This window comes from Amorphotheca resinae (genome assembly GCF_003019875.1).
Source record: "Amorphotheca resinae ATCC 22711 unplaced genomic scaffold M430scaffold_3, whole genome shotgun sequence".
Classification (NCBI taxonomy): Eukaryota; Fungi; Ascomycota; class Leotiomycetes; order Helotiales; family Amorphothecaceae; genus Amorphotheca; species Amorphotheca resinae.
Window position 1 is genome coordinate 478,604 of NW_020194473.1, and position 17,745 is coordinate 496,348.

Consider the following 17,745-nt stretch of genomic DNA (forward strand, 5'->3'; position numbering starts at 1 on the left):
ACTTAGATCAAAAACCATGCCTACCATGTAGGGTATTGTTGATACAGACAAAGAATCTGATTTTGATAGAAAAGATTCGGTGGTATCATGATGTAACCTCCCAACCCCCAAAGCCAGCAAATGAAACCAACCAGGGCAAAACAAGGCACTTATCCAGCAAATTTAAATACATCGTCATGGGACGACTGACTTCCGGCGACGAAGGTGGGATGTGCAGTGGAAGGAGCGTCTCCTCATTGACGCATGCGCTCGTAGTAAAGAAGATATGGCGTGAACCCGCCCTCACTGGGCCTCGTGACCTGCGCCACACTGCATCTGGATACCCTCTCATCGTCAAAACGGTACCAGTTCCCATCGCTGTCCTTCGCACTACAGAAGTAGTGGCCGCCTCTAAGATTGCCAGAATGCTTGATGACTGCCGTCAACTCGTACCGGAGGTGGTGTCTGTTACTGACGTCGCGGTAGGGATTTAGGTCGAGGGTGGTAGGTATGCGAACGACGTTGTTGATTTTGTGGCCTTCCCAGTCAAACCGTTTTAGGTGGATTAAGCAATTTTTCGGGCTGTAGCTCAATCGTTCGAACCGGTACTTTTCGTCTTTATTATCTCCGCAGATCTCGCATCGATAGCCCTCCACAATATCAATTAAATAGTTATCCAAGAACCCCATCAAGTGGCCGTCTTTGACTTCGCGGTGGACCCTGTCAATTGGGATGGGAAGATATTGATCTTCAGCCTTTGCGTATGACTCGGACGCACATTTATCGCATTGGACTACTTGGTATATTCCAAATAAGAAGCAAGACTTATAATACTCGAATACACTGAATAGCATTTGTCAGATGTATAAATGATGATTCATACGGCACAAGACTCACTCGGTTGGCAACTCCTGCTCCATAAATTTGGTAATCCATTCAGATTGCTCTTCTGGGTCAGCGTGAAAATGCGCAACGTCTGGTCTCCAGCCCACTTCGGGAATCAGCCTTGCACTGGTCGGATTGGAGAAAGGAAGTAGTTACTTACAGGTGTGGAAGAGGGTCTCTATTGCCCCAAGTATCCTCCCGAGCTTAGTTGGGGATGGAGAAACATTCCAGTATTCCAGGCTCAGACGCCTAAGCCAGCAGGAGACACAGGTAGTTTTGTCATCAGACACACAGAGATCCTCGTGATGAAAGGTCTGAATAAAATTCACAAATGCAGGCATGTGGAGGAGACTCTGAAACAGACTGTGCCGGTAGCATTGATAGAGGGTAAGATTTGGCATGCCCCGCTGGGAGCTGGTTGGCATATTTTCCCAAGAGCTGCTCACCCTCTTTGCCTGAAAAGAAGTTAGTGAAATTCACAGAAACGAGCAAGATAAGGGGAAATACCAGGATGCGCCTCTTCCGGAGCTTATCTGCCTCCTTGATTGTAGGTTCTCGATCATTGTAGCTTTCCAGCTCTGCTTCGGTAATAGTCGTTTGGAGTTTTTTGGTGGGAGGGCCGTCCATCTCCTCGAGACCAGTCGGGCCTATACATGTCAGAGCTATTGGGAAATTGAACAGATCAGGTCGAGTAACTCACTCCATATTGGTTTCTCGAAAGGTACACTCCAATCATAATCACGGGGTCTTTTGGTGATTGGAGACTTTGGAGCTATTGGAAGCATCCTGGAACTGCTGGGGTTAGACATCCTGGAACTGCTGTGGTTCGTAGAGGGATTATCGCGATTGGAATTGGATGTGTTAGGACGAGGATGTTTCTGTAACAGTCCTTTACCAAGTCTCTTGAAGTTCTTGTGGTGTTTATTTTTCGAGGAAGGGATCTTTGAACCAGATGGGAAGACGGAGATGTTTCGACGGTTATGACCGCGGCGGTCCATGGCAATGAAAGATGGCCCCATTGTCAAGGCACAATGCTAAGATCTGTCGGGAAGCGACAATAACAGGACTGACAATACCCTCGGCTGCTTAGCCCGTGGAAAGGAAACAGTCCGGAAGCGGTAATATTGGTTTCTCCGGGTATTGTGCTGAAGGCCTGAATAGAGAACAATAGTTGCTTATTGTCTCCTAGGTACTTAAGGTAGGCAAGTCAAGTATTGGCAATCACAACGCTGCCACGTGATAAGAGCTGCCCGTAGAAGCCAACGCCTCCTCTCAACTCCCACTGACCAGTGGGTTTGTAAAACAATTTCTTATATATACCAAAATAAACAAAGGCATCGGGACAAAATTCAATGTCGATTTTTCGGCAACAGTGTCTCCCTGGCAGGGAGTGGCTTGCCGAGGTTCCCAGAAACCACAAAAGATCCTCTTCTGGGACGGACCTATGGGACAATGAGCGGGTGCTATTGTTGCAGTTGTAGTGATATTGTAAGCATTGTAAGGAGCGCGGAAGTAGTGAATATGAAGAGAGGTCGAATGATTCTGGAATTTTTCGAGGCGGACTTTGAGGGTCGTCCCTCACCGCCAACCGATAGAGTTTAGCGCGCGTCTAACGGCCCGCATTTATCCGCCCGTAACGAAACTTCTGATCTGAACGCAGATATCTAAACGAGATGTCCAGACGTGATGTCTCGGGCTGCCGCTGCAGATCTGTAGCGAACGACAAAAGCTTCTTCTCACGACGGAGATTATATCTAAGTGCATAATCATTATGGATTCTGGATCGGTGGTTGAACCAGAGAGGTACGAAGAGCAGCACGTCCACCAAGTTTACGAACAAATCGCATCGCACTTCTCGTCGACCCGATACAAACCCTGGCCAATCGTCAAGTCGTTTCTCCAATCTCTCCCCCCTGGTGCAGTTGGCCTTGACGTTGGGTGTGGCAATGGCAAATATCTTCCCGTCAATCGCGATGTATTCATAGTCGGTAGTGACCGCTCCACAAATCTGGTGAAGATCGCATCCCAGCATCAACCGCATGCTGCTGTTGTAGCTGACACCCTGGCCCTCCCACACCAGGCTGGGAGGTTCGACTTTGCAATCAGTATAGCTGTGGTGCACCATCTGTCTACCCCTGAGCGAAGAAGGGAAGCCATCAGGGAAATCCTCGAATGTTTGAATGAAGGGGGAAGAGCATTGATATATGCATGGGCCTTGGAACAGAAAGATAGTAGACGAGGATGGGATGAAGGTCATGAACAAGATGTAATGGTGCCGTGGGTGATGAAAACCGGAAAAAAGAACCCAAACGAGGATGGCTCAACAGAGAAGACGTTCCAAAGATATTACCATTTATACCGGTCCGGAGAACTAGAGGCAGACATCGTTGCTGCTGGAGGAAAGGTGGTGGAGTCGGGGTACGAAAAAGACAATTGGTGGGCGATTGGTCAAAGGGACCCTGGGAATAAGCCTTGATATGGAGCCCCCGAACACTTTTCCACAATGGGATTGACAAAGTAGGTCGACTGCTCTTGGCACTTAACAGCCAAATCTTCCAGAAGGATCAGCAACAGTGGGAAAAAGGCAATTCAGCTTTGCTAAAGAAAAGAATCGGTCGGTTTGGAAGAATCGCCTCAACTACGACTTGTCAAAGCCAACAATAATTGAACGACCGCAGCCTGGAAATGTGGCCCATCCTAAGGCAAGCTCTCAAGTTCAAACTTCTTACTTAAAGAGCTTTGAAGAACTAGGACCTAAGAAGCCGTTCAAATTCATCTTGTTTGCAAAAGTCAGTGGTATATTTTACATCCCCCCTAGTACAACCCAGAAAGGAATCCGCCATGATCCAGAACACCAAGTCCTACCAGAACCCCATGCTAGCAATGCAAGTCATCAATGGACGTCGTAACTCATGCAATGCCCCTTCTCAAAACCCCCCAAGCAGACTGGGAAAACGCTACACCTGGCAACACATTCCTCCTCAACGGAACCCTACTGTCTCCTTCGACTCGTCTCCCGTTGACCCATCTCTGGACTTGCCCTCCTCTTACCGTCGGGTCTGATAGGGGTGCCGCCCATCATGCCAATTGCTGGTAGTAACGGGCCGGGCCTTGAATATCCGCCTCCCATAGGCATCGACATCGCATAGGCGGGCGTGTTATAGGGACTAACACCGGTAGTCATCTCGGCCACACTTGGTAACATCGTCCCCCCTCTCCCCATCCCCATCGGCATCCCACCTCCAATAGCTGCCAATGATAAGCTATCATTCGGGCCAGTAGCTGGCACGGTTCTTGGCGTGCTATCTCTCCTTGCTGCAATCGTCCGAGCCGTACTGCCCCCACTTCCTCCTCTTGCGCCGACGTTGGTTGAACCACTATGCGAAGTGGTTGGCCTACTGTACCGCGAGCTAGTTGACCCAGAACCGCTGAGGACGCTAGAGTGAGATTGGCTGTGCGAGTGCCCGCGTGATGGTGAGGATCGGTGGCCTGGGGATTGTGTATCCATTGTAGTGCTGGTCAAGGAGAAGGGAACAACGCCGGCACGACGGGCCATGTCTGCTTCGCCGAGCTGCCAGTGCATTGCCTCCGCTGCGCGCCAAGGAACAGCCATTTCTTCCGCCACTTTGGCCCACATCTCTGGCTTGAATCTAGGAAAAGAATAAATAGTCAGTTGTCTTGCGGACAGATGAGCAGGCAAGGTGGATTGTCTATAGGTTAGCAAGTTAGGCTTTAATTACCTTTCATAGAGTCTTGCAAGCTTGTTCTTGCGCTCTTCATCCCACTCGCTTCTCCTTTCAAGGTAGTTCTGATAGTGAAGGCGGCAGCTAATAGCACTACGTCCTGGAAGTCTCTTGGAAATATCCTCCCATTTCATCCCACCACCTCTCAAGTCGATAATGAGAGCATCTTCCTCTGGAGACCACTTGCTCTGTTTCTTAGACGGTGACTCTGATGGATGAGCAGGCATGCTGCGCTTCCCACCAGCGCCACTGCTGGCAGGGGCATATGCCGGTGGCCCCTGTTGTAGATTTGCTGCTGGGACAGAAGATGCTCTGGTATGATGTTTGTGTGTGGGTGATGATGAGGACTCATTTGAGTCCGGGCCCTTAAGAAGGAGGGAGATATCCACGATGACGGTCTGTAGTCGCCGATACCGTCAAGGCTGACGGATCATCTGCGATGTGAAAGCAGGGTCTGTAGAGATTCTTGCTGCCACACGGATCTTGCACTGTGTTGCAAGGGCCTTGTCGACAACAGTCAAATGAGCGAGGGGTTGCTCGTGCGGCTTGTTAACAGGTTTGCAAGATACAGATAATCAAAGATCGGGTTTCCAGATAGAACGAGTTCAGTGACGTGAAACAAGACTGTTGACTTTTCTAACCTGATGGCTTGGGGTGTCCGGTAGAAGAAATCTTGAGACGGTTCGAGCCACCTCTGATGAGGACAGCGTTCCTATTTCAGGCCTTCATATGAGAAGTGCGTGGCTCGCGTAGAAGATTGGCAGTCATCAAGATGATTGGCAAAGTACGCCTGAAATCCGGCCAATCGCAAGGGAAGCACGAGAGAAGAAGAGAAAGCCAGCGCCAACCGGGACGGTACGTCCAGATATGCTTGATGGACTTTGAGAATACAAGGAACTTGTTCGAACTTACAATCTTCAAGCCGATGCATGGCTGGAGGCTGGACGGACTGTCGGGAGCGTGCGCAGTACGGTAGAGGGATATCCATGGTGGGGGAGTCCGCAGGGGTGTAGCTGGTGTGGAGGTGAGTAACTAGGGCGCGGCCACGAATTCATGCATGAACATGAACCTGCAAATATGCTTGCTATATTGGGCTTCTTCAACAATGGCCTAGTTACAACAGGAGTTACGGGGAGGCGGTTGAAACCGGGCGTGGAGGCGTTGAAACTCTTATATAATCCTCTGCTGTGCGACCCCTTCGACCCTCAGTCGTTCTAGGCGGATGTCTGTGCGCGGTGCGGACATCACATACATCTATCGTTGCACTTTCGTCTGTAGTCGTGGTAGTAGTAGTTGATACTTTGGAACGAGCCCTGGTGGTGTTGAAGCGGAGACTCATGGCCCACGGGTCCTGTTCCATCTGCCCGGCTAGCACCATTGCCAAACACTTCAGATCTACAGCGTAGGCTTGCCTCCTGAGCCGACGAACTGGCGGTCAGGTTTGCGTGGGTAGCGACTCCAGGAAACCGGGATCATGGTGAATGATCTCCATGGCATGCAGCTCCTCATGGAGGGCTGTCGATGAACCACGATCCTCTCGAGTAATCGAGGCGGGCGATTATAAGAGGCGTGTGCGCCACTGGTCTGCTCTATTGGTGGCTTGCAATACATCGTAAAGGAGCCTCATACATCTATAATGGCCGTTTTCTGGGCGCAACTGGGTAGCCACGAGACTTGGTGCCTAAGCAGAAGCCATATGTAGTTGCGTTGTCCATGGCCCAATTCCACAGCCACAGGCTCCGCCGTTTGCAATAAGGGCTTTGAGGTGAGTCCCCGCCAGCCATCATAAAGAAACAATCAAGCCACGCTTGCTCATTGTCCCATTGACAAAGTCGCGGGACCTCACATCTGGCGGTGTAAATCTTCACCCGACAGGTGAAGCTGCGCTTCAACACGGGCCTTGAGATATTCGAATTCGAGTCAGGCAGAGTACATCATGCTGCACATTGGCGGATATGCCATATCATACATGGCCCTGCTACTGCGAACAACACGATAAGAAGAAACGGCTTACGACTCCCTATCTCAGTTGTGAGAGGCTCCACGATGGCGGTGAATGCAAGATTTAGCTTTTGGGCCTGAAGAAAACTTTAGCCCAAGTTGTGAAATGACATACATTATCGATACCTCGAGTCGCCAGCATTAGTTGCGGCACAGCTTTTGACAATGGCCCCTCCGCTCAAGCGATGCCGTGCATTAGTCTGAGCGACTCGCAGTATTTACAACTGTGCTGTGCTGTCATCCTGACATTATTCTCATCTCAACCGCATCGATCTGCAATGCCAGTCGGACGTGACATGTCAAATAGCCAGGACATGGGCCTCTGCTCAGAGCCGTGATGAGCATTGCCCGTTTGTTCGACGGACAATCCTAATTGTTGTGAGGGACCGCGGAGGGAGGGACGGAAAAGCAAAACTCCACAATTGAAACCATGCGAAACAAATTGTTAACGAATTGTCATCCGAATGGCTGCTGATATTGTTATGCCTTCAGCATGCCCAAGCCGCCGGTGAAGCAATAGGAAGCCATCCGCAGGAGTGCAAGCTTGCAATAACCTTTTGGAGTTTGGAGAAGGATCACAGCGTAATTGGGTGGGATCCTTTCTTTTCTTCTGCCTTTGTGAACCAAGAGATTCTTCAGATCCCTCCGAACTCTCGACCGGCCACCTCCACAGGGCTGGAACTTGGAAGAGGCGTGTCGGGACCCATGTTTGTTTGAGCGGTGAGGCAGATATTGTATCGATTCTGGAAAAACCAAACTCGCATGGACCGGACGTCCATGCTGAAGGCCGTTCTGTCCAATATCCAATAGAGGGCTCCCTTGAGGCTGATCTGCAAACGGTGCTTGACTAATGGCGCGGCCCGCGGGAGCTTGGATACTTCCTCTGTCAGAAGCGCCAGAAGGTGAAACTGGACTGAGAAGCCCCTCCTCCAAGCAACACCTCCCTGGCTGTCCTGGGCAGAACTGGTGGAGTTGTGAGGGCAAAGGGAAGCCGGGATGGCCGGACGGGATTCTAGAGTTGTAAGGTGTTGTAAGAGAGTGATGAATGTCGTTGACCTTGCCGTCGATCAGTATCTGGTCGGATACCTACCTAATCGTACCTTTTGGTGGCACATGTGGCTGGTGCATTGGAAATTAGGGGTCCTGTGGCTGAGCCAGGAGAACTCGGATTTTGAAGAGGTCTCTCGTGACGACCACCGCGAAACTAAACCTGTGCGCGTTCTGATACCCTTTACGTGACTGGGACTTGGAATCGTCAAGGAATCTTCATCCTCCCAAGAACTTGAGGTTGTTCGCTCGCCTCCACAGGCTACGCACGGTGATTCTCTACGATCAGCCGCTCTCGGGATTTATTGAAAGTTTGAGGGAACCCCCATCTTGAGCCTCAACCATATCAGTCTTGCCAACTACCATCCGTGCCTGGTTTGGCTCATCCGCAGGACATATAGGAACTTCTTACGAGGAAGCCCTCTCAGGATCCCGGAAGGGTTTGGCCATTTAAATCACCAGGCAACAGCCAATCACGACAGGTCTTTCGGTATCAATATTGAAACCTCAAGTCACAAAGGGTCCTTATCAGACATCGCTCTATACCCCAAAGATGAGCATGCAGACAGCAGGGGATATTCCCCTCCAGATCACGTCCGAAAACTCCGGTTCTGAGCGTCGAATCACACCTTCATGGAGCATCGGCCAGCTCAAGTCAAAGCTCGAGCTCGTGACCGGGATCCCTCCCCTATCACAGAAACTCTCTTTGAGGCGCCCTGGCCAACCGCCAGTCCCCATTGAGGCTATCGATGAGGAGAACACTTCACTTGCTCAGTTCCCTTTAGTGCCTTATGCAGAGATATATGTGAGTCCCAAACTTTATCGGTCATCGTCTGAAACACGTTTTGACACTCTTGTATGTTTATACGGCTGCGTAGAAGTTGACCAGCCCACCTGTTATGTCAGGGGTCTGTTTGGTAGCCGCTGGTGTTGCATCAAGTGACAAGACCCGCGGCTGAATATGGTTGCTTAAGCTCTTTTCAAAGGGGGATGTTTAGGGTGCTCAAATTACAGATGGAAGGAGAGGATGTCTACATTTTGATACACGATTTACCAGCCCGGGGTGGCTTCTCTCACCAGATATTGGTTTCCGTTTTGAATATTTCACTCGGGCGGACGATGGAAATCCAGAAATAGGACTGCCTGCCTCTCTCTACCCAAACTTCCAACAGTCGTATCATCCAAGTTCATATAGCAACTATTCTAATACCTATCTCTTCAGGTTGCCGATACCCGCCCCCCAGGGCTGCGACCCAACTACACCGACGTCTCCAAAGCAGAAAAGTATGAGATGCCACCCGAGGAGTACGAGAAGAAGACGGACAGCGTCCTCGCGTGGAAGAAAGCCAAGAAGTTGGGACGGTTCGACCCCGCGGCGCCCACCCTCGAGCAGGCCAAAATCCAAGCCTTCGAGGCGGAGATCCGGCATCGTGGTATCGAGGTCGGGAAGCGGTGTCGGGTTGGCGGGGAGGACGAGAAGAGAGGCGAGATCATGTACGTCGGTGAGGTGGAGGAGATCCCGGGCGGCATAGGGAAATGGGTTGGCGTGAGGCTGGACGAGCCCGTGGGGAAGAACGATGGGAGTTTGAAGGGGAAGAGGTATTGGGGGACGGCTACCGATGGAGGCGCAGCCAAACATGGCGTCTTTGTGAGACCCGAGAGGGTGGAAGTTGGTGACTTCCCTGTGCTGGATGACCTGGATGACATGGAGGAAATCTGAGGACGCTTCTGTGTGGCTGGATTTGAGATCGTGCCATGAGAGCGATATTCACCAAGCGAAAATCCAACAAAGCTGAAGACTCTCTTGCATATCGCCCTATTACTGGAAGCATCTCAGTGATCAACTATTTCTAGGTACTTGGGAAATATGATGCGACATTCTATGCCCTGCCATTCTATATCTACACATATATAGGAGAAAGGTCTGATTCAAACAACAATACATGACCAACGTCACCCACGACCGACACGTCGGTAAGTACAAAGTAGACATCTTATATCGGACACCGGACAGTGAGTTGGTGTTTCTCCGGTCCATGTATCCCTAGCCGATTGTCTGGAGTCGGCCGGCTTGCTTCTGAGCGGAGGTTGCTCGGAAGTACTGTAGTCTGTCGCTCGCGCCTCTATTTCCGGTTGTTGTTTTTTATTCCACAGGATAGTGGATTAGGTAGGGATACGATATTTCATAATATTTCATGATGGATTATACAGGAGATGTATCTGTATATGAGTCTGCTATGAGTTTCGACGGTTCAGATACCCAGAGAGATGGGTTGCGTAGCCTTGTTACAGAGCAGGAGTCGCTTCATGGACTTAATTAACTACCTACCTACATCTCAGCTACTTAAACTCAACTTTGGATCAGATGCCGTAGAGCAAGCGAGGGTAGAGAATCCATCTTCGGACTAAAAGAAAAAGAAGGGGAAAATTTTGAAAGAAAAGAAAAAAAAAATTGACAGTGCTATCTCTCAAAGGTGGGCTGAATTTGGATTTCAAGAGTGAGACCGGGCTGAGATCTGCGGACTTATGACGGAGCGAGACAAGGGCCCCTTGGAGAGAGGGCGCATCACGTGGAGAAGAACCGACAGCCAGAAATGGCTGCCGTGGCTGTTCTCACGTGGCTGCTCATGGTTCGCGGGCAAGAAAAGAAGAGAAGAAGAAGGATTCTCATAGGGTAGGGATTGCAGGAATAGAAATGCGGAGGAATAAAGAAGCTCGAGGTGAATGGAAGAGGGGGGAAACGGGATGCGGGCCTCGTAATGGGAGGGGGCTGAGGGGGCTGACGAGGAGGTCTCACGCGGTCTCTCACGCGGAGGATTGATTACCTACGGCTACAGTAATGCGTTGGACGATTCCGAAGACTGATTCTGAATCATGACAGAGAATCTTCAAGACTTGATGACAAGTCCCTGATTCCAGATCTACATGTAACTCAAAGCTGACAACAGAGAGAACAGAAGGCCAGAGCAGAGAGACAAGGCAGGAGAAGAGCCGCGTGTGAGTGGCCCATCGTCCTCGGCTCTCCCTCTTGGCCCCCCTCAGGATGGGATGTGGAGGGGAGACAAGGGACAACCAACAAGACAAGGAAGAAAGGACAGGAACACGGGAGTCGAAGAACCTACTATATCAGATGCCATCAGATGCTCGAATCTCTCCGTCCATTCCGTAGATCCCGTCCAATGGTCCCCCTCCTCCCACCGAGTACTTCTTCGAGAAGCAGCCCGCACGGCGGACATCCATCTATCTCACCTTCGACAACTAGATTTACAAACAACTTGGCCCAGACCTGATCTGATTACAAATGGAAGTCTTATCATTGCCTGTGATTACTGTATTTACACATATTTAACACATTTATACCGGCGGAAAAAAGACAAAAAGGTCAACAACTTCTGTGCCGCCGACCGCCGACCGTCGACCGTATCAGCTATCGCATCCCGTCCCGCGCTAAACTGCTTCCGTCACGGCTCACCTCTCCCAAACACCTGGGTTTCACGTCATACGTCTTGTCCAAAATCCCTCTCGTCTCTCGTCTCTCTTCTCTTCTCTCTTTTCTCCCTTAGTCCGTTCATCGCGCAAGTCCCAGTCCGGTCCCACGTCTGGATATGTGAGGGACGGGTACGAGCACAATTGTTCCCCATTCCCTTCTCCTTCGTCTCTCTGGCAGAATGGCGACGTCGACCGTTGCCCGGATCGTGGATGTCCTGTCCGTCCTCCTCCTCTTCTTTACGGCTCTAGCCACGGCTCAATCAGTCCAGCCATCAAATGCCACATTACCGCCCGCAGAGAGTGGCTCGGCGACCCAGCTGGGCTTGACTGGAGCCCCCGCCCAGAGACAGTCGGCTTTCGAGATTGTACCGCTCACAGCCGCCGTTGGCATGGGACAAAATGCTGCATCTGTTGCTGTGCGTACCTTTCCCGTCTATGCAAACTGTGTACACCCCGCTGAATGTCACTAATGGTCTCTGCAGGCGATCACTATCTCTGGAAACCTCAAATCGGCAGATCCCACTAACGAGAATAACATCACCAGCACTGATATTGCGTACATCAGCTGCGATACGGGCAATGATGGCGGCTTCATTGATCCTTCACAAGTAGTAACTGCTGTAGCGAATGCAAGACCAAAGGCTATCCTGCTGTACAGCCTTACAGCTCGGGCGTGCAATTTGACGGGTTCCTTTGGATACGGTTCGATCTACTCCATGACCTCCGCCTCAGACTCAAGCAATCTTTACGACACGATTAGATCGCAACCCCCAACAGATGTACTAGGTGGGATTATTCAGTCGAATTCCACGGCGAATGGACAGGGAAACCCTCCTTCCGGAGATAACCCTGGTGGGGGGCCGGCCCCCACTACCGCAGTCGCAATGAGCATCCTCTACAGCATTACTGGAGTCATAACACTGCTGTTCCTCACAATCATTGCGACTGGAGCTATCCGAGCTTATAGGAATCCAGAAAGATATGGCCCTCGTCCTGCTGGTGTTACGGGTCGACCACGGCAGAGCCGAGCCAAGGGACTTGCGCGGGCAATGCTCGAGACCCTGCCAATTGTTAAGTTTGGCGACCCCGAACCGCTTAAGCCAGGGAATAGGGATATCGAACTCGAGGATGGGAACGCGAGTGTCCACGCTCCTCCTGAGGTAGTCGCTGTGGCAGAAACCGGCGCGGAACCGAAGGAGCGTCCAACCGCAACGGAAGTGGAGTCTGGCTTGGGGCCACAAACAAATGCCGCGTCGACTAATAACGGTAAAGAGCCAGATGCTGTACCACCAGTTGAGTTGGGCTGTTCCATCTGTACAGAAGACTTCGTTGCAGGCGAAGATGTTCGCGTGCTGCCCTGCAATCACAAATACCACCCTGCCTGTATTGATCCTTGGCTGTTGAACGTCTCTGGAACTTGTCCACTATGGTATGTTTCTCTCTTCTCTCTCTTAAGTCACGCATACTAAATAACTAAACCAGTCGTCATGATCTCCGACCGCCTCAACCTGAAGGGGCTGAGGGAGCTGAGGATGACGAGCTTCCACCTCCCCTCTTCCCCCACGAAGGTGCCGATGATGGCACTGAACATCATGGCGAGCACGAAGCAGACACGCACCAGCGACGGGGTGTTACACGGTTGTTCGACTTAGCCGGCCTTCGGCACGCACCACCCGAGGAGCGCATCGCCGCACTTCGGCGTTTACGAGAACAATCCCGGCGTGAGGGGAACGCCCAGGACAGCGAGGAGACACACATGGGAGCACGGTTAACAGGACACTTGAGGGATGTTCTTCGGATTCGGACAAGACCGCAACACGACGCGGCTCCTGAATAAAGGATTTTGACAATTCATAAATCGGAAAAAAGAGAAAATTGGGGGCTGGACACCTTAACAACGCTCATGAAACAAAGGCATTGATGAATATGGATAGGATTGGGGGAATTAACGACGGGGCTGTGCATACACGCGTTGGGGGGTGTTCTGAGGCGTTCACATAGGCGGCGTGCAAGGAGCAACTTACGTGGATGTTTTCTGTTTGGGTGGGACTCGGGATGGATCGATTGATCTACGGGAAACAAAGCTGTTTATACCGGGTTCTGGGAAATGTACTCTTGTTCTGTGTATTGCAGTATACCTTCTGCGCGATATCCTCGTCGTGAATATAAAACGCTATACAACGGCCTTGAGATCTCCAAATTTCTCTGAAAAACGTCATTTATGAAATATCGTAAATCGTGACTGCAAAGCAAAGTAAAGCGAAAGGGGAAAAAAATAAGACCTAAGGAATGACAATAAACCCCTCCCTCCTCCACGCCTCCAAACTCCCAGCTATCCACTCCTCACACACAGGTCCACACTCACTCAACGACTTACTCAACCTCCTCGTCTCCGCCGTCTCGAACACCACACTCCCTCCCTCCCCCTCCCCCTCCACCATGCCCTCAAAGAAACCCAGTAATTTCAACCCCGGGACCTGCTTCGCATCCACGCCATCATCATCAGCCAAGCTCTGCAACTTCGTCACCCACTCTCTGATCGGCAGGTCCGCGATTGGGAACGAAGGGGGGAGTTGCGCGTGCAGGATCGAGAGCAGTGAGGTCCAGGGGATGGGTGTGGGATTTGTTATGTTGTGCACGCGGTATGCGGCTTCTGTGGTGGATGATGATGGGGAAGGGGAAGAGGAAGAGAAGAGAAGCTCGGTGATGGTGTGAGCGGCAATGTTGACGGGGAGCCAGGAGATGGGGGATGGTGGCGGGAGACAGGGGAGACATCGCATGAGAGGGTGGAAGGAGGTGGCGAGTAAGAGGGGATACATTTCTTGCGTGTTCCACCTGCCGGTTAGGGAGGAGCCGCAGAGTTGGCCGATGCGGAGAAGGAGGATGGGGATGTTTAGTGATGTGGGATGGGAGGCGGTTTGGGTTATTCTTTCGACTGACGCGGGTTTTGGTTAGACCGGTTGAGACATGGGAGTGATTGGGGAAAGGGAACTTACTGATATATTTACTTTGTGCGTAGCCGGTGGTTTGGGCTACTGAGGGGTCGTTTCCAATAGGCAATTCAGGAACACTGGAATATGTCTGCCCAGGCCCCATACAAGTGCTGATACTGCTCATGAAGACCATTCTCTTCCGTCTTCCTGCGTAGCAAAAGCGGAGCAACGACATCGTACCTATCACTAGAGTCAGCTTCGACCTCTTCTCTTTTTGGACAGGGGATAGGAAGGCAGGAGCTCACTTCTGATGCAATCTCCCTCGAATTCCTCAACGCCCATGTTAAAATCCATCTTCCACGCATTCTGCACCACCGTTGTCACGCTCGTTGCTAATCTATGATATGTGTCGATATCCAGCCCCAGAAGTGGATCTTGCATGCTAAAGTTCAGTACTTCTATCTTTCCTCCGTCCAGAATAGAAGGATCCATTCCTTTCCTTTCCAGGGAACCCTTCACTCTAGCAACGTGGTCAGGACCGCGGACCATGGCGTATATCTTGGTCACCTGGCGAGAGGAAGAAAATGTTTCGAGCAAGGAAGTTCCCAGGGACCCCGTAGAGCCCGTCAAGAGGATAATCTCACCATCGTCATGAGGATGAGAGGTGGTCGAGGATCGAGGAGCCCAGGTCTTGAATTCTGCTTCCAGCTTCGAAATCATCTGATTGATAACTTGGGTGGAAGAGTTCTGTGTGCTTTCGGACTTTGAGGAGCTAGTCGTGGTCTCGAAGACCGAAAGGAGTTTGGAGATGGAGGGATTCTCGAAGATTGTGTTTAGGGAGACGGGTTTCCCTAGACGTCTGGATAGAGAGCTACGGATGTCCAGCGCGAGTTGAGACTCGATGCCCAAGTCGAAGATAGTTGTCCAGTCATAGATGTTAGTGACTGGAACCCCGGATAATCTCGCGAAGAGATTGCGCAGGAAGTCCACGAGGGATTCCTGGGATGACGAGCTTGAGGTCGAAGCAGAAGTGATATCCCCATAGAGTCGTGCAATATCAGACGCGTAAAGCTTTTCTGCTTCCTTGCGTTTTACGTTTCCCTTGGGGCTAACCGGGAGAGTGCTCCCTCTGGGAAGAATATAAATCATGGGCCGCATGATTTGTGAGTAGGTAGGATATTCGGCATTGACCTTTTCAACTGTCTTCCAGACGAGCTCCTCTGTCGCAGGGGATCTTGGATCGTACTCTTCATGAACCTCGATTAATAGGCTGACGCAAGGCTGTGAATGGCCAAGAGCTAATGCACTTTTGATAACTTTCGAACTTGTTTGAATTTCAAGTTGAAGTGCCCCAGCATTAGTGTTCTCGCCATTCGAATGGACTAGAAAATCGTCTCTCCTACCTTGAAGAACATAAAAGCCACTTCCAGGTGGGTCTTGAGCAAATAAATCGTTGGTCCGAAATGGCTCATCATCAGGCTTCCCATCCCATAGATTTGCTGCTAGTTCAAACCCCTTATATACGACACATTCGTACAACCCTTCTCCAACTTGCTCCATTTTGAGGAACGGATTGTCTGGGTACAGATTCCGAAATGAGTAACACTTTTTATTGCTTGGCATGGGGAGTGACCTAAAAGGAGGTCCAATCTCAGTACTGCCATAAGTTGACTTGACATTGACGCCGTGCTCAATTAGATCTTGGATTATGCTGTCTGATAAGACGGCTCCGCCAGGTTGGAGAAGTTTGAGCGATGCCAAGGGAGTAAAGTCGCCTCCGCCATCCACGATATGTTCATACATGTTTTCGATCAATATGGGAGCACAGTGAACGCAATCGACGGGATGGCCCATTGATGATAGCGTTTTCCATGCGGTAAATATTGACGAGGAAGTATATGGCGACAACAAAGGCGGGAACGATACGATCTGGCCATTTGGAAGACCTGAAAGCGCAATCGAAATGCCCGCAATGTGGTATCTGACTGGTCAGCCCCTTTAGAACAGACATTGATAAGTGCTGGACTCACAAGGGAAATAAGAGAAACCAGTTCTCTATTTCAAAGTCTTGGAATAAACGATACATCCTGGCAATGAGCATCATACTCCTATTCGTATGCACAATCGGTTTTGGCATGCCAGTGGAGCCTGATGAATGGATGATGAAGGTGTGACGTTCCCACACATCTCCAACATCTTGGAACTTGACAGCATCCACTTCTGTATACTGCGTTTTGGAATTTTGAGGTATAGCATCTATCATATGCAATTTCCGAAGGCCATTCGTGTCCACACCTGAGTTTTTCAAGTCTGTTATCACAGCCAAGGCTTCGCAGCTCTCGAGAAGGTGGTGTAGCGCACTCAAGGAATTGGACTCTGCCAGTAGAAGTACTCTCGCCCCAAGCTTCTGTAGAGCTAATTGAGTACAGTAATACTCGAAAGACTTCCCAGCCCCAAGCAGGGCTATCGTTGGCTGTTTTTGGATCTCGTTTGCCCTTTCAAACTCTAAGTGAAGCTGAGAAGCATACGACAACGCAATAGACTCTGTCGCCGCGTCGAACTCATCCCAGGTCAGAGAATGATATGGGGTAGTGGCCTTTGCACAGACAGGATACAGAAACCCCTTTTGTCCTTTGTATACCTGGCCAGTATGTCTGATGAGAGCTCCAAGGCTAACAAGTTTTGGATCAGAATAACGTTTCGAATGAGGATGGCCATGCAACCACCAAAGGTCTCTCGTTCGCTTGGAGGCTTTGTCTGATGGAACAACGGACGGATCGGAGCATATAGGCACGGATCTTGTAGCCAAAGCTTCTGTATTGGGAGGACTAGATGATATTGACACGGATTCTTTGGCAGAAACAGTCCCAGGGGGTAGAGATTCGAACAATGCTGGTGCCATTTTAAAGAAGAACAAGAGCCTTGGGAGACAGAGGTTGAAGTTTGGCCCTTCTTAATGGAGAATCAAAGAACTTTGAGGGCGAATCTTGAGACTTAAAACGCTATCATCACTTGATATCGGGATTAGAGAAGACGGCTATGGAATCGAGCTCTCCCCTCTTAGTTTCACACTACCTATCACCGAGGCAGATATCTATTGTATATCCGGCCATCAACTCTTGGTCCCAGCCCACAAACACAATAAAGCAGAAGCAGATAGCAATTTGATAGGCCATAGGGCTGCCCCGGTCTGAGACTACGGGGCAAGCGATAAGACGCAATCCAAGTGCGATGCTATTGATGAAGCTGGCCGGAGATCCATTACCCACTTGAGCTTGCCGTGACGACGGGCGGGCTCTCTGCCGTGGGATGTCACGATATCGTAGACTATCAGTACCCATTTGTGCTCGAGCTTAACCTCGATGGTTCTGGATCAAGAATGGATGATCCATTTATAGAGGACGCAGCTCAAACTTGAGCCATCAATGTCCCCCGCCCATGGTCGACGTCCCTGGTAAGGTTGCAGACCAAACCGATTGCAGATCAAGTGCGGGGATGCCTTCACGCGGCGGCGGCGGCGCGATCCTGTAATTCTCCATCGAAAGACGGTTCTAATTCTCGGGCAATGATCCGACGCGGTTCTCCTGTGCGGCCAAGGTCGAGTTCGTCGCGATAAGAATAACGGGTAGCCTATATACTACCGAGCGTACCACTGAGTCTGCAATATG

General features: G+C 50.6%; 7 protein-coding genes across 7 annotated transcripts; 3 read left to right on the top strand and 4 right to left on the bottom strand.

Annotated features, from left to right (window-relative positions):
• Positions 1–233: 233 nt before the first annotated feature.
• On the bottom strand, positions 234–1,883 carry M430DRAFT_16816 (hypothetical protein; the record flags this gene model as incomplete). Its single annotated transcript, XM_024863531.1, has 5 exons — positions 234–822; positions 877–970; positions 1,025–1,319; positions 1,372–1,511; positions 1,565–1,883. The coding sequence occupies 5 exons, from the start codon at positions 1,881–1,883 to the stop codon at positions 234–236; spliced, it is 1,437 nt and encodes a 478-aa protein (XP_024722919.1).
• Positions 1,884–2,635: 752 nt separating this feature from the next.
• On the top strand, positions 2,636–3,340 carry M430DRAFT_48499 (hypothetical protein; the record flags this gene model as incomplete). The annotated part of the gene is made up of 1 exon (XM_024868003.1): positions 2,636–3,340. The coding sequence occupies one exon, from the start codon at positions 2,636–2,638 to the stop codon at positions 3,338–3,340; it is 705 nt and encodes a 234-aa protein (XP_024722920.1).
• Positions 3,341–3,856: 516 nt separating this feature from the next.
• On the bottom strand, positions 3,857–5,985 carry M430DRAFT_16818 (hypothetical protein; the record flags this gene model as incomplete). The annotated part of the gene is made up of 5 exons (XM_024863532.1): positions 3,857–4,514; positions 4,605–5,005; positions 5,520–5,620; positions 5,677–5,803; positions 5,860–5,985. 5 exons carry the CDS (start codon positions 5,983–5,985, stop codon positions 3,857–3,859), a joined length of 1,413 nt encoding a protein of 470 aa, XP_024722921.1.
• A 973-nt stretch (positions 5,986–6,958) lies between these two features.
• Positions 6,959–7,723, bottom strand: M430DRAFT_56750 (hypothetical protein; the record flags this gene model as incomplete). Its single annotated transcript, XM_024868633.1, has 2 exons — positions 6,959–7,664; positions 7,709–7,723. 2 exons carry the CDS (start codon positions 7,721–7,723, stop codon positions 7,089–7,091), a joined length of 591 nt encoding a protein of 196 aa, XP_024722922.1. The 3' UTR covers positions 6,959–7,088.
• An 84-nt stretch (positions 7,724–7,807) lies between these two features.
• M430DRAFT_116492 (hypothetical protein) lies at positions 7,808–9,596 on the top strand. Its single transcript, XM_024861635.1, has 2 exons — positions 7,808–8,460; positions 8,878–9,596. Exons 1-2 carry the CDS (start codon positions 8,209–8,211, stop codon positions 9,373–9,375), a joined length of 750 nt encoding a protein of 249 aa, XP_024722923.1. The 5' UTR covers positions 7,808–8,208; the 3' UTR covers positions 9,376–9,596.
• A 1,727-nt stretch (positions 9,597–11,323) lies between these two features.
• Positions 11,324–12,981, top strand: M430DRAFT_25847 (hypothetical protein; the record flags this gene model as incomplete). Its single annotated transcript, XM_024865308.1, has 3 exons — positions 11,324–11,560; positions 11,627–12,573; positions 12,627–12,981. 3 exons carry the CDS (start codon positions 11,324–11,326, stop codon positions 12,979–12,981), a joined length of 1,539 nt encoding a protein of 512 aa, XP_024722924.1.
• Positions 12,982–13,270: 289 nt separating this feature from the next.
• M430DRAFT_135236 (hypothetical protein) lies at positions 13,271–16,979 on the bottom strand (the record flags this gene model as incomplete). Its single annotated transcript, XM_024862396.1, has 4 exons — positions 13,271–14,079; positions 14,141–14,317; positions 14,383–16,058; positions 16,108–16,979. The coding sequence occupies 4 exons, from the start codon at positions 16,977–16,979 to the stop codon at positions 13,427–13,429; spliced, it is 3,378 nt and encodes a 1,125-aa protein (XP_024722925.1). The 3' UTR covers positions 13,271–13,426.
• Positions 16,980–17,745: the final 766 nt, after the last annotated feature.